The sequence below is a fragment of the Girardinichthys multiradiatus genome, chromosome 12 (assembly GCF_021462225.1).
Source record: "Girardinichthys multiradiatus isolate DD_20200921_A chromosome 12, DD_fGirMul_XY1, whole genome shotgun sequence".
NCBI classification, from domain to species: Eukaryota; Metazoa; Chordata; class Actinopteri; order Cyprinodontiformes; family Goodeidae; genus Girardinichthys; species Girardinichthys multiradiatus.
Genome location: NC_061805.1, coordinates 21,195,468 through 21,209,017, shown reverse-complemented (window position 1 = coordinate 21,209,017; position 13,550 = coordinate 21,195,468). Strand labels below are relative to the sequence as shown.

At 39.4% G+C, this 13,550-nt stretch overlaps 1 protein-coding gene across 1 annotated transcript in view; it reads right to left on the bottom strand.

The window, feature by feature from the left end:
- Positions 1–13,550, bottom strand: part of ikbkb (inhibitor of nuclear factor kappa B kinase subunit beta) — a 30,255-nt gene that overhangs the window by 11,085 nt on the left and 5,620 nt on the right. The window contains exons 3-9 of the mRNA XM_047380273.1: positions 13,194–13,288; positions 8,834–8,954; positions 7,637–7,706; positions 3,103–3,191; positions 1,984–2,073; positions 1,759–1,883; positions 324–431 (exon numbers count right to left, since the gene is read on the bottom strand). Of these exons, the coding sequence (XP_047236229.1) occupies positions 324–431; positions 1,759–1,883; positions 1,984–2,073; positions 3,103–3,191; positions 7,637–7,706; positions 8,834–8,954; positions 13,194–13,288 (698 nt within the window). The remainder of the gene's footprint in view (positions 1–323; positions 432–1,758; positions 1,884–1,983; positions 2,074–3,102; positions 3,192–7,636; positions 7,707–8,833; positions 8,955–13,193; positions 13,289–13,550) is intronic.

Here is a 13,550-nt window from a genome sequence, read left to right as displayed (position 1 = left end):
CATCACAAAGCCAGGACCTTAGTCGCATAGAAAATTCATAAGCAGATCTAAAAAGGTGTGCGCGAGCAAGATGGCATACAAACCTGAGTCAGCCATATTGGTTCTGTCTGGAGGAATGGGCCCAAATTTCCACAAACTACTGTGATAAGTTTGTGGGAGGATACCAAAAAATGTGAGCCAAATCATACGGTTTAAAAGGACATTCCACCAAACACTATAAGAAAATGTATGCAAACCACTATTCAAGAATCTAAATGCCTGGATAAATTGCACATAGTGAGTAGTTTCTACTTGTGTTTTGTATTTTTTCCATATAAAATCACCTGTTGAGGTTATTGGGCTGAGGTAGATGCTTGGAAAAGCGGAGATCCCCAGTGAGGCCTTCATAAACAACAATGTCGTCGTCGTGCTTCAGCCTGACTTTGTTGTGCCTAAAAAAAGAGAGAAATGGGTCAGAACCTCACGTTGAGTTCATCATCTTTGGGTCTTAAGGAGGGTGGGATTAGTGTTAAATTCCAATCTACAAACACTAGAACTGAATTTCTGCCAGGGTTAGGGAGCATTTTTCCACCACATGCAGCAATGTTCACCATTCATTACATTTGTGAAAAAACAGGGTGGCACAGATGCTTACACAACCCACATATTCTGCTATTCATTGGAAATCCTGTTTTTCATATATTCAGCTCAGAAGTCATGCAATAATATTGATTCTAAATAAAATTAATTATCGCTTATCATAAGAAAACATCATTGTTAAACTTCTGAAAATATGAACCTTGAACCATGGAAAAATTAGGTATTTTAGCCCTCACAAGCGGTCAAAACACATAAAATAATGGCCAAAATGAAATATTGATTTTATCTGTAATAAAATAAATCTACTTTATTGATCCCAGTTTGGGATGGCTCATTATTGCAGTAACAGACACACAGTGGATCAAGAAGACTATTGAAAAATTGAAGGATTTATAAAGTATTAACATATTCTTTTTTGCCCTGCGATGGACTGGCGATCTGTCCAGGGTGTACCCTGCCTCTCGCCCATAGACTGCTGGAGATGGGCACCAGCTTCCCCGCGACCCACTATGGAATAAGCGGTAGAAAATGACTGACTGACTGACATATTCTTTTAGAGGAAAAGAATTCAAAACAAAAACTTTGCTGTCTGTTGCATGAGAGTGCACACCCACTTATAACTGAGGATGTGGTGGGTGTGTTCAGAAATTACCACCATATTCAGACTCATGTTAAATAGATGCCATTAAACCCCTGCCATCATTGAAAGGGCCTCTGATTACCACCAAATAACCTTCAGTTGCTCCAATAGGCCTTCCTGGCATTTTCTTTGTTGCATCTCACACCAAAAGCCAGGATCAGCAGAGATTGTGAACAACTATCAGTCATGAGAAGATTACAAAAGAATATCCATTTTTTATGGTCAACTATTTGCCCATATTTCCAAAAGGTATGTTTGGCATGAAAACAACACACTCCAAGTCACCAATAGAACACCACACCACATCAGGGGAGCATGGTGGTGGCAGCATCCTGTTTTGGGGCTGATTTTTGTTTTAAATATTTTGTTTATAATGTTTTTTGTGAAACTAGTGTCCTTTATTTACAAAAATCAGGCAGGAATTGGGCAGAGGGAGAAGGGGAGGAAGTCAAGCAGTGAAGGTCTCGAGGTCACTTTGCATTCGAATAATTACATCAACAACGTTTTTCAACTATAGAAGATTAAAAATGTGAATCTACCAGGGAACAGGCTGCCAGGTTGGTAAGAATGGTCGAAATCCAGTGATGCACTCAAACACCAATGTGCCAAAGCTCCAGTAATCCACAGAGACCGTGTACCTCTGCCTCTCTATAAGCTCTGGAGCCTGGAAGAAGAGCAAGTAAGGGCAGATTATAGAGTTCAGAATGTAAAGAACATGTCAAAAGTTGTAAAAGTTGTCAGGTAAGATCACTGAAATCAGTCACCAAATACTGTAGTGTTCCCACAAACGATGTGCAGAGGCTGCTCTGGTCCAGCTCCTTGGCATAGCCGAGATCAATTATTTTATGGATGAGCTGGAATGAAAAAAGAGAAAAAATAAATAAATCATCAAATGGGAAATTTTGTTTCTGTAAATGCAATATGACAACTTAAAAAAGGCATCTTATGAAAGAAATTACAGTCAGACTGGATGTATACAATTCCAGTTAAAAGAAGACACTTAGATACAAGTGTCTGCAGGTTTTTTGGTTTAAACTAGTCCACTGGCATTAGCTGGTGCCTTTTTATCAATTCTGCACTGATAACCACAATAATCTCAAAAGAGAGACATCCTACAGCAAATAGCAGTAGGAAGAATTTAAAAAGGCTGCAAAAGACAAGTGACAGGCCTGAGGAGTGAGATGTTGCATGGATCTCCCTGCTATTATAACATAAGCATGGAACAGATTTATTTATTACTAAGATAATTATATGATCTTCTTGAAGTGTTCACATGTTTCTATATGTTGGTTTTGTAGGAAATAAAATAAACAGTAAACAATTTAAACTGGTTTTACCTTGCAAATGTATTAACTTTTTTAAAGCTTAAAAGTTTATTTTTATCAGTTTTTCATAAACTTCCCTGTATGCTATTGTTTCATATTTGCCAATTTAACAGGACAAACATATTATTCCCTAAATGATCAAGTTTGTTTTTAAGTTTAAAACAAATTCTGACATTATCTGCAGAGGCAGAAACTTTTTTTTCCTTGTATGTAAGAGAAAGAAAAATGTTCATGCAAAACAATAAACTAGAGTACATTGCATTTTGTTGGCTTCTGTTTCTATAAAGTCAGCAGCTTGTGTATAAACATGAATATAAATACTTTAATGAGTCTGACCTCAGTTGCATAACATTTTTTACGCTGGATCATGACATGATTTGTTGGAAAATTAGACAAAATAAAGAGCAAGGGCCTCACATAGGGTACTCATGACTGAGTTTTCCACATTAAATATTCAGTGGAAGGATCTTGTTGACAAGATTTATGTTCATAACCCACATACAAAATAGGCAAAAAGCATCTTTGTTGTGGTTTGGGTGTTTTTTTTAATAAACTCACCCTCTTCTCTCCCTGTTGTAGAACGATGTTTTCTGGTTTCAGGTCTCTGTGGATGATCCTCTTACTGTGGAGGTAGGTTAGAGCCGAAGCTAAGAAACAGAAAATGAAGAGAAAATGCAGAAATGTGATTCACAACCACAGCAGAGGGGTAAGTAGGTACAAGTTACAAAGGAGGCTTAAAATTGTGTCACACACTGCAGAAATGTACATAATTCTAACGTAAACTATCTACCTATCGACCAAAAATCTACATATCGACTAAAAACTGCAAACACGTCTGAGTTGACTTGCTTTTATTGGTATTGGTACACGCAGTGAGTGACATTTTTGTCCAATAAAGATGATTTACAAATGTGGCTTGTGCTTTTTAGAACTATTACCCCTGTTGGTTTAATTTGCAGCTGATTCCTTTCAAGCATATTCACTGGAGCTCAGATTGGGAGAAGTGTCTCTTAGGGAGGTTAATCCAGTAAATCCAGTGAGGAGAGACTGCCAATAAATGTCCAAACATTAAACAATTACTTTGAAGTATTTTTTAATAATTACAATGCTCCTAACTAAAAAAAATAAACATTTTGTTGCATTTTTGTACTTTTGGATGTAGAAATGGACATGAAATGCTACAGATATGGCTCCTAACCCCTCTGTAGCACAAGCATATTTTTATATCTTGATTTGAAATTTTCAACTGCACCGATTGAGCAAAAATTCAGTAACATTACCCAAACCTTGGCAAAGAACATTAAATTCCATACATACAGCACAGCTAGCTGCTGCAAGAAGTTGGAAATTAAGCTGTTTAAAAACTCAGTTAAAATATTGCGTCAAAGGCAATGAGATTATATATGATCAGGTGTTTGAATTTTGACATATGACGACTATTTTGGCTGACTTTGTTCAGTAGTTTTCAGAATAGATGTTGCTTGAACATAATGAAATAATTCACCACCACAATAATAGGTTCTTCAGCAGTGAATCATATGGTGCCAGGGTTTATCGTGAAACAAACACCAACAATCTTCTTAAGACATGACTAATACTAATATTTATATGTATAGAGAAGATCTTACAATGTTAGGACACCACAATATTTCATGTCAAATTACATCTGTCTTCTGCTTTAGATGTGACCTCATTTGGTGAATTAAGTCTAAGCTATTAGTATGGATCCCAGATACGAAGGTGCATGTTTAAATCATAACATCCGGTTTGAGACTCTTATTTTGAGGTATAAAAGGAAGCAGTTCTAGATCTGTTGCTGTACTGTGTTGTTGAAACCGCCTTTCCAATATATTATAAAACTAGCTGATATTACTCACGTAAGTCTCTGAGAGTACAGGTTGGCAGTTAGACACTGACTATGGTAAAGTTAGCATCTGCTTCAGAGCCAAATATCAGTGAAGCTAAAAGGTTAATTTACAGTTTTTAAAGGAGTCTGAACTGTTGAGTTAAAAATCTGCACTGGCTAGATCTACCCTGACAGTCCTTCTTAAAACACAGTTGCAGCTAATTGAAACCAGTTTTGCTTGTAAAAAACACAAAAGGAGAATTTTAAATTAGTTTTTGGCAGACATCATATTAACTGAAGTAAAAGCAGTAATACTTTAATGTATAGATTAGTAAAATATGGACGGAAAATATTCTACACTGATTACATATGGAGAGTGATTGCTGAAAGAGTAAAAAAAAAAAAACTAAAACATTTTTCCCCCAACATATTGCAAAGTTCTATTACTGTTTTTGTGAATCATCCAGAGAACAGAAACTAATAAGACTCTAAATCTAAGCAGGGACACCGTAATCACTTATTGTGAGAAGCTGACTCATTAAAAGGAGAGTAATTTCAGCCCCTAGTGGTCATTGGTGGTATTATAATTTTCTCTTTGACCCCTCATTTGTTCTCATTTGGCCTCTGACCCTGTGTAGTTACATGTGGTTTTATGATACATACAGCTCACGAGACAAGATGAAATAACACTTTAGCAAATTTAACTATGTGTTATATTTTTTGTTGTTGCTTATATCATCCCTCCTTGAACCGCCACCTTAACGTGGTGGAGGGGTTTGAGTGCTCGAATGATCCTAGAGGCTATGTTGTCTGGGGCTTAAATGCACCTGGTAGGGTCTCCCATGGCAAACAGGCTCTAGTCAGACAAAGAGCGGTTCGAGAATCCCTCATGACGACTACAGAATCGAGGCACGTGACGTCGCCCGGTACGGCGGAGCAGGGGTCCCACCCTGGAGCCAGGCCTGGGGTCGGGACTCGTTGGAGAGCGCCTGGTGGCCGGGTTGCTCCTCGCGGGACCCGGCCGGGCCAAGCCCGAACAAGAGACGCGAGACCATCCCCCAGTGGGCCCATCTCCTGCAGGGGGAACCGTGAGGGACTGGTGCAACAAGGATTGGGTGGCAGACAAAGGTGGAGACCTCGGCGGCCCGATCCCCGGATGCTTAGGCTGGCTCTAGGGATGTGGAATGTCACCTCGCTGGGGGGGAAGGAGCCTGAGCTTGTGCGGGAGGACTAGAAATAGTCGGGCTCGCCTCCACGCACAGCGTGGGCTCTGGAACCCATCTCCTCGAGAGGGGCTGGACTCTCTTCTACTCTGGAGTGGCCCGCGGGAAGAGGCGGACGGATGCTTTATATCATCCCTCAGCTCAGCCGTCTCGTGTTGGGGTTTACCCCAGTGGATGAGAGGGTCACATCCCTGCGCCTTCTGGTTGGGGAGAGGTCTCTGACTATCATTTCCGCCTACGGGCCGAGTGGTAGTGCGGAGTACCCGGCCTTCTTGGCGTCCCTGTCGGGGGTGCTGGATAGTGCCCCTCCTCGGGACTCCATTATTCTGCTGGGGGACTTCAACGCCCACGTGGGAAACGACAATGACACCTGGAGAGGCGTGATTAGGAGGAATGGCCTCCCCGATCTGAATCCAAGCGGTGTTTTGTTATTGGACTTCTGTGCTAGTCACGTATTGTCCATAATGAACACCGTGTTCAAACATAAGGGTGTCCATCAGTGCACTTGGCACCAGGATACCCTAAGCAGGAGGTCGATGATCAACTTTGTTGTCGTATCATCAGACCTTCGGCCGCATGTTTTGGACACTTGGGTGAAGAGAGGGGCTGAGCTGTCCACTGATCACCACCTGGTGGTGAGTTGGATCTGCTGTAGGAGGAGAAAGCCGGACAGACTTGGCAGCCCCAAGCGCATAGTGAGGGTCTGCTGGGAGCGTCTGGCGGACCCCTTGGCAAGGGATGTATTCAACTCTCACCTCTGGGAGAGCTTTGACCAGATTCCGAGGGATGTTGGAGACATAGAGTCCGAGTGGACCATGTTTTCCACATCTATTGTCGATGCTGCTGCCCGTAGCTGCGGCCGTAAGGTCTGCGGTGCCTGTCGCGGCGGCAATCCCCAAACCCGGTGGTGGACACCGGCAGTAAGGGACGCTGTCAAGCTGAAGAAGGAGTCCTATCGGCTGTGGTTGGCTTGTGGGACTCCTGAGGCGGCTGACGGGTACCGTGGGGCCAAGCGTGCCGCGGCCCGGGTGGTGGCACAGGCAAAAACTCGGACCTGGGAGGAGTTCGGTGAGGCCATGGAGAAGGACTACCGGTTGGCCCCGAAGCGATTCTGGCAAACCGTCCAGCGCCTCAGGAGGGGGAAGCAGTGCTTCGCCAACACTGTTTACAGTGGGGGTGGGGAGCTGCTGACCTCGACTGGGGACATTATCGGGCGGTGGAAGGAGTACTTCGAGGATCTCCTCAATCCTACCATCACGCATTCCGTGGTGGAAACAGAGGCTGGGGACTGCTTACAATAAACGAGATGCTACGTTATGAGATGTCAATAAAAACAAGCTTTTTAGTCTACTTTTATAAGTAAAAATGTAGTAACATATTATTGCAGTTGAAATATAACCAGTTGTCGGTCAAAACTCGGAAGTGACCACTTGTGCGTCAAATGGTTGTAAGTGTGTGTGTGCCTGCAAAGATTATTCAGCGAAGCAGAGCTTGTGACATTTGTGTACTTAAATGTGTTTGTTTTAGTGTGTGGGTGTGGATCTAAATTCCCGATGTTCACTCATGAAGTTTAGAGTGGATCAGTCATTTTCAGAAAAATTCCACTAACCTGCAGCAGGAAAAGGAGGTTCTGTGTGATTCTAACTCTGCTTCCCTCTCAATATGTTGTGATCCTTGCCATGTGCTACTTTCTCTAACTTGCAGTCAAAGGCACAGTTTGTGTGTCCATATTAGCGTCAGTCCTCAATGTTTGTGAGGTAGCATGTGACTGTACGATGTGTTGACGTAAACCTCAATGTGAGTGGGACCTATTGCCGCGATGACTAAGCAGCGAGGGGTTTCGGGTCATGGATGACATCATATTTCTCACCAGGAATGTTTTCCTCCTAACCTCAGAAAATAAAGGTCAATGCCAGCTCATTCCATTGTTTAATTAAACCATCATTCTCACACAAACCTGAACTTTAACATTACAACAGGTTATTACAACAAGTTGGAGCTGGAGACTGAGCCGAATACTCACAAATGTCTCTTAAGAGAATCAGAATGGATCCCTCCCTCATTCCACAGCAGTTCTCCAGAACGTTCAGATACTGCAGTAAGAAATGAAGAAACGTTAGTAATCTGAGCAACTTCAATGATGGGTAGAAGACAACAAAATGCAATAGGGTTAACTAATATTCCTTTTTTAATGGCCTTTCTCTGGCCTGTCTGCTCATTGGCTCTTCTCCTAAAAAGTGATTTTATTTTTTATTATTAAAAAGTATGGCTGCATTTTATCATCTTTTGTTTAAAATCTAAAATACTTAAACTCATCATACCTGAACTGATCATGTTTACACTGAAAAGAGATGCAGTATGAGATTTTTGAAACATTTATTTTGTTTGTGCAAACAAAAAATCTGAATTGTTGGTTTGCCCAAAATATTACTGAAATCTCATCTCATTCCTCTGAACTTAAAATTGTGTATTAACTCGACTCCTGAGCTGACTGTAACACCTGCAATATACAGTATAAAAGTTTTATTCTATATTTTTGCTTAAACTATTAAAAAAATAAAGCCTGATTTTAAGTTAATTACATACAATTACATGAACAAGACCACTTCAAAGTCATAATCAAACACCAAAACAGAAATAAAAAGAATGAAAACAAATAGATAAAACAAACAAATAGATCATAACATAATATATATATATATATATATATATATATATATATAAAGTCTCTGCAACCGGTAACTCATAGCATGTGCTCCTTTTTGTTCCCAGTCTCTACTAATCATTGTTTCTGATACGTCTGCTTTGTTTTAGTTTTCTGTAATGTTTTAAAAATTCAGCTAAAAGGTTGCATTGTTGGGTATTCTTTGTTTTTTGCAGCCCTAAGGCTAGGCTCATTTGAAAAAATGGTGAAATGAAAACCCACATTCGTTTCCCAGAATGAAGACAACCTGCTGGTCAGAAGAAGAAACAGACTGAGGAATACAGAGGAACTGGTAAATAAAACAGCAGTGTATATTTTCAGCTCTTCCATCTCTGTTTTTGGTGTCATAATGATATAAAATGCACACAACTAAAGTTTTGGAAAAACCAATTCAGGAATAAATAAATTTAATCTCTAATTAAATTATTATTATTCGGCTGTTAATCATTAATGAATAAGGGCTGTAATCTGGTGAGCTCAAATGAATGGTATGTCCAGCCACCCTCTGGAAAGTACCTTTCTTAAATCTCCCCCCTGACAATACTCCATAGCGAGCAGCGGCAGGTCATTGGTGGCCACGAGTTTCTGCATCCCCTGAGGAACCTCCCGTGCAGCGACCACGTTAACGTGATCCAACCTGGGCAAAGACAGAGTAACAGACATCAGAACCGCAAGTTTGTCATCATGAAAAGTGTTTCGTAAAAAGCTTGAAATTTTCCAGTAAAACTAAAATTTGTGTTTCTTGGCTTCAGAAAAATTAAGCAATGCGCACTTATTACTCTGGCCTTTACTTTTTGCCTTTGTTTAATATGTTGGGGTGGACCCATAAATTTACAATCACCCATCTTTTTACATAATTAAATTAATCTTTTGACTTTCAAGGCCTAGACACCAACGTAAGTTTATCTTCACAGGTTGTCATATAGAGCAAGTAAAACGTCTTGTAAACTAAACTTGCATAACATCTCTCACATACTGACCGGAAAGAATTTTTAAATGCATTTTTATGCAGCGTAACATATAATCCATTCCATACATTTTGTTGGACTTTGAATTGTCGCTTGAAATTCACTTCTATTTTTAATTTTTTATAAGGATTTTGAGCACTCTATTTAAAACAAAACAGACAGAAACAAGTTATTGGTTCCGTGACAGCTTTAAAAACAACCTGGAGATAATCCTCAACAGTCATGAGCTAAAGTTATTGTTAGGCTTTTTTCTGAATATCTGAGTAATAAAACATATTCATCCGAAAAAGTGCAGCCTTTTTCAGCTTTTTCAGATGACACCATTTTTCATGTTTTGTAAAGGTCATTGTAAATATTGCATTGTGCATCCCTCATTGCTAGTTTTTAGAAAGGACTGGTTCACAAAGTATGCAGCGTGTTTTCCCCCATCAATTAACATATAGACTTTCTCTGTGATGAAGCATAAACCAAGTTTTTTAACGTAATCTCTATATTTTGGCATACAAATATTATGACCTTTTGCAGTCCAGCTTTGGTCCTGTTAACATTTTTTCCTTTGACATGCTTTAAGACATGAACTTGACTTAACTTGCTGACCACAATATATCCAAATGAAAAGAAAAATCAATTTCATTAAACTGCCAAAACACCATAGCAGACCCATCAACATGAAAAAATGATTGAGACCTTGGTAGACAGTAAATGATGTATTAAAGGAATGCTGGATATTTACCAAAAAACACCCGAGTGACTCAGACTATGAGAAAAAAACAAATGCAACGATAACTGAGCCGCTTGCTCATGATTTCCAAGAGCTGCCTCTTTATCCTCCCTGAATTCAAGCAAAGTGATGATGGATGCATCGTTCTGTGATTTCCAGCGAGATGGGCTGACAGGTCAAGAGAGAGGGAAACACCCAGAAACGTTTTTTATCAAGTCTATGAGACACTGTGTCAACCTCAAGATAGTTTGACTGGACAATGGTCAGGAAAACTCTGAATTACTCAAATCTGATACAAACAAATGTACACCAACATTATCCCATCCAGCAAGGTAGAGTTAAAATCTTTCTGCCAAGAAGAAATAAAGACCTTTCCAAAGAAAATGTGTGCTAACCTCGTATGATGATTCCAAAGAAAACGGGAGCCTCTTACTGATACTAAGAGCCAAACAATACTACAATGTAAACAGGAAGTTACTGTTTTGGACTTTGTTTTTATCTGTTTTAACAGGGCACTATACCAAAGCTTGGATCTGTGTTCTCATTTGAAATCCCACTTTGAGAGTGCAAATAGTAAGAAACTGCAGAATAAACAGTTTTTTCACAATTCAAGCTTATAAACACATCATAACTACCAAACAAAGCGAGATGTTTTCCAGTGGAAACGCAAATCTGTGTTAAGAAGCTGCTATAATATAATAGCTAATGTTGCAAAGTCTCCTGCCTTGTGGTTTTTCCATGAATGAAGCGTGGGTGCATGTGCCATTGTGGTTCTAACCACGTCTGTCCAAAAACAACACACTTGTTAAAGTGAGAATGAGGAAAAATGACTTTGCACCATCAAATATAACAAAACACACGAACACTTTGCATCTGACAAACACCCTATCCCACACGAGCTGGGAAAAGTGCAGCGACCGACACCTAAACAGAAACTGTTCACAGATGTGTTTGGATATAAAATGCAGAGAAAAACGAGAAGGTGGCGACCAGTGTGGTGCCTAAAATAACCAAAGTCACCAAAATAACCCAAACAGCCAAGCTCCTTTAATGGTTTAATGGGTGACTTTTTTTATTTAAGCAAACAAAATTTGTCTTTGTTTTCAGAGAAAATCAAGGGATGGGGACGTAAAAATGTCAAACCACAAAACACCAAAGACGTCAGGGAACGTACAATGTTGGCACACAAAATATCAAATTAAACAATGATCATGTGCTAGAAGTAGATGTAAAAGCGTCAACATGTTTAAAAAAACTATAGAAAAAGAATCACTTATTCAGTTAAACATATGTAGGTAAATAAAAGTTTAACATAAAAGATGAGTGTAAGAAAAAAATATTTGGAAAAACCAATACAAAAATAAAAATAAAGAAATTATATTTATATGTATTTCTTTCTAAAATCCATTATACTACATACTAATGGTTTTCATTAATGTCATCATTTGAAGCTTTTTTAATTACACATTTAAACATTTTCTTAACTTTTTTTAATCCTTCATTTAGCTTTCCTCCTTTTTTCTTAATTCTTTTTCACCTATTTATTTCTCTTTATTTTGTTGTTGCCCCTTTGCCTTCAGTTTTTCCTCAAGCTGTTTATTTCCAGTTCCTGGTGTTCTGATGGGTGTTGGGATATAATTTATTTCACTTCATAGGTCTTGATCGGCCCAACTAACCACTAGTAAATGAAGCAGAGTGTAATATAAAGTTTTCAGAAGATGAAAAAAATATTTATATGTGATATTTGAGCTTTTGATGGTTGTTTTTCTTTTTAACTAATCAAAATACTGCTACCTTTCATTTGTCTCTAAAGTCAGAGATCTGCGCTGGTCAAAAGGTTTGCTTTTGTTGTTGTGTAAACTACTATTAGCAACACAAGCTGATTCAAACGCATAAAGGAACATAATCACACATAGAGGCAGTGCAGTACTGCATGTGCTGCTACTTTAATGTGATAAAAACTATCTGAACAGTTTACACCAGTGGCAATTACTGCAAGGGAAGCTCAGCTTCCCCTAAAATGTCAAAAAATAAGTGATCAAATATATACTGTTGTGTGTACATGTCATTGACTAAATATGCGCTACAACGCGCTCAACTTTTGTTCAGAATCAGCTTCTTATCACTGGTAACAACGCAGCTTTCCTCTCACTCATTCCCGCAGCTTCACAGAGCTTTAAACAGTGAGTTCAATAGCGAAGTAAAAATGCTGGGCTTTGTTTCGCCCATCGGACGCTCAGCGTCTCTGGGGGTCTATGGGACAGTGGGCTGGCCTCGGCTGGTTCCGGACGCTCAGCTTCTGCATGATGATTGGATGATCTGTTTGAGGCTGAATCCCTTTTTGATTGACAGCGAAATGAGCGAATCAGCGATCTTGAAATTGAGCTTCCCCTCCTTGAAAAACCAGCATCCTCCACTGGTTTACACCTAAAGTTTTTACTGCATTTATACGCACGACAGCCATAATGGATACTAAATCGGGGGTTGCTCAGAGACCACAGACTTTCCCTGTTGATATTCTGAATGCAGCAGGTGTTCGTGCCTTATTTCCATTGGAGAAGTCAAATAATATCTGAGTAATAAGCAAATCCACCATACATACCAAGGGCAATAAATCCATACGTCTTCCTCTTGTTTGAGATCAGGAGATTCTGAAACCACTGCAGCAGACCCCTTTCAATGTGGAGTGGCTTTACTTTAAGCTTTCCCTAGATGATGGAGCTTCTCACCCTATCTTTATGTTTGAGCCCAGCCACACTTACTAAATACTTGCAAATACCGAGAGAAAAAATTTGGTTCATTACATTTAATAGTTTGCTTACGAAAGTAAAATGGAAATATACTGGGACAAATTGGTAACGTGGGAAAAAAATAGGGGTTAAAATTGGCAAAAGACTGAATTGTCCCAGAGTTGTTCTGCGTCGGTCAACTCAAGTTACGACTTAATCAGAAATTTTTGTTGCTAAAAGTTGTCAAACTTTGACTTACCCTACATCTAAACAGCCTGTGTATAAACTTATGACTTGTAAGACTCGGCCACAGAACAGACAGAAGACGTTGATAACTTGTGCAGAAGAAATAACAGAAAAGGCAAAACAATAAAAATCAATGCAAGGAGATGAAAACACATGGAAAATTTAATTAGTGAGGAAACCTCTCTATTGATGCATGTGAGAGTGAAACTTACCTCCTCATGATCTGTATCTCTAGACACCAGCGCTCTTTGTTTCTTTCGCTCAGCTCCTGACGGCACTGCTTTAAAGCAATCTGCTCCTCCGTGTCCTGAAAGCACAAACAGAGACTCGGATTTCCATCATTTCAGAGGACTAACTGTACATTTATTACTTCCACATTTGCCATTACTCTTCATTAATCTTTCCCCCAACCCAGCAATAATAGCTTACAGTATTTATTCTGACTTTTACATTTTTGGCATTTATTCAAGAGAGCAAACAAAGCCTTGGATACTTGCGTTTATAATATCCAATGGACGGCCTTAAGATAACCAATTAAAATAAAACATTATTCCCTCAGGCAATTAAAG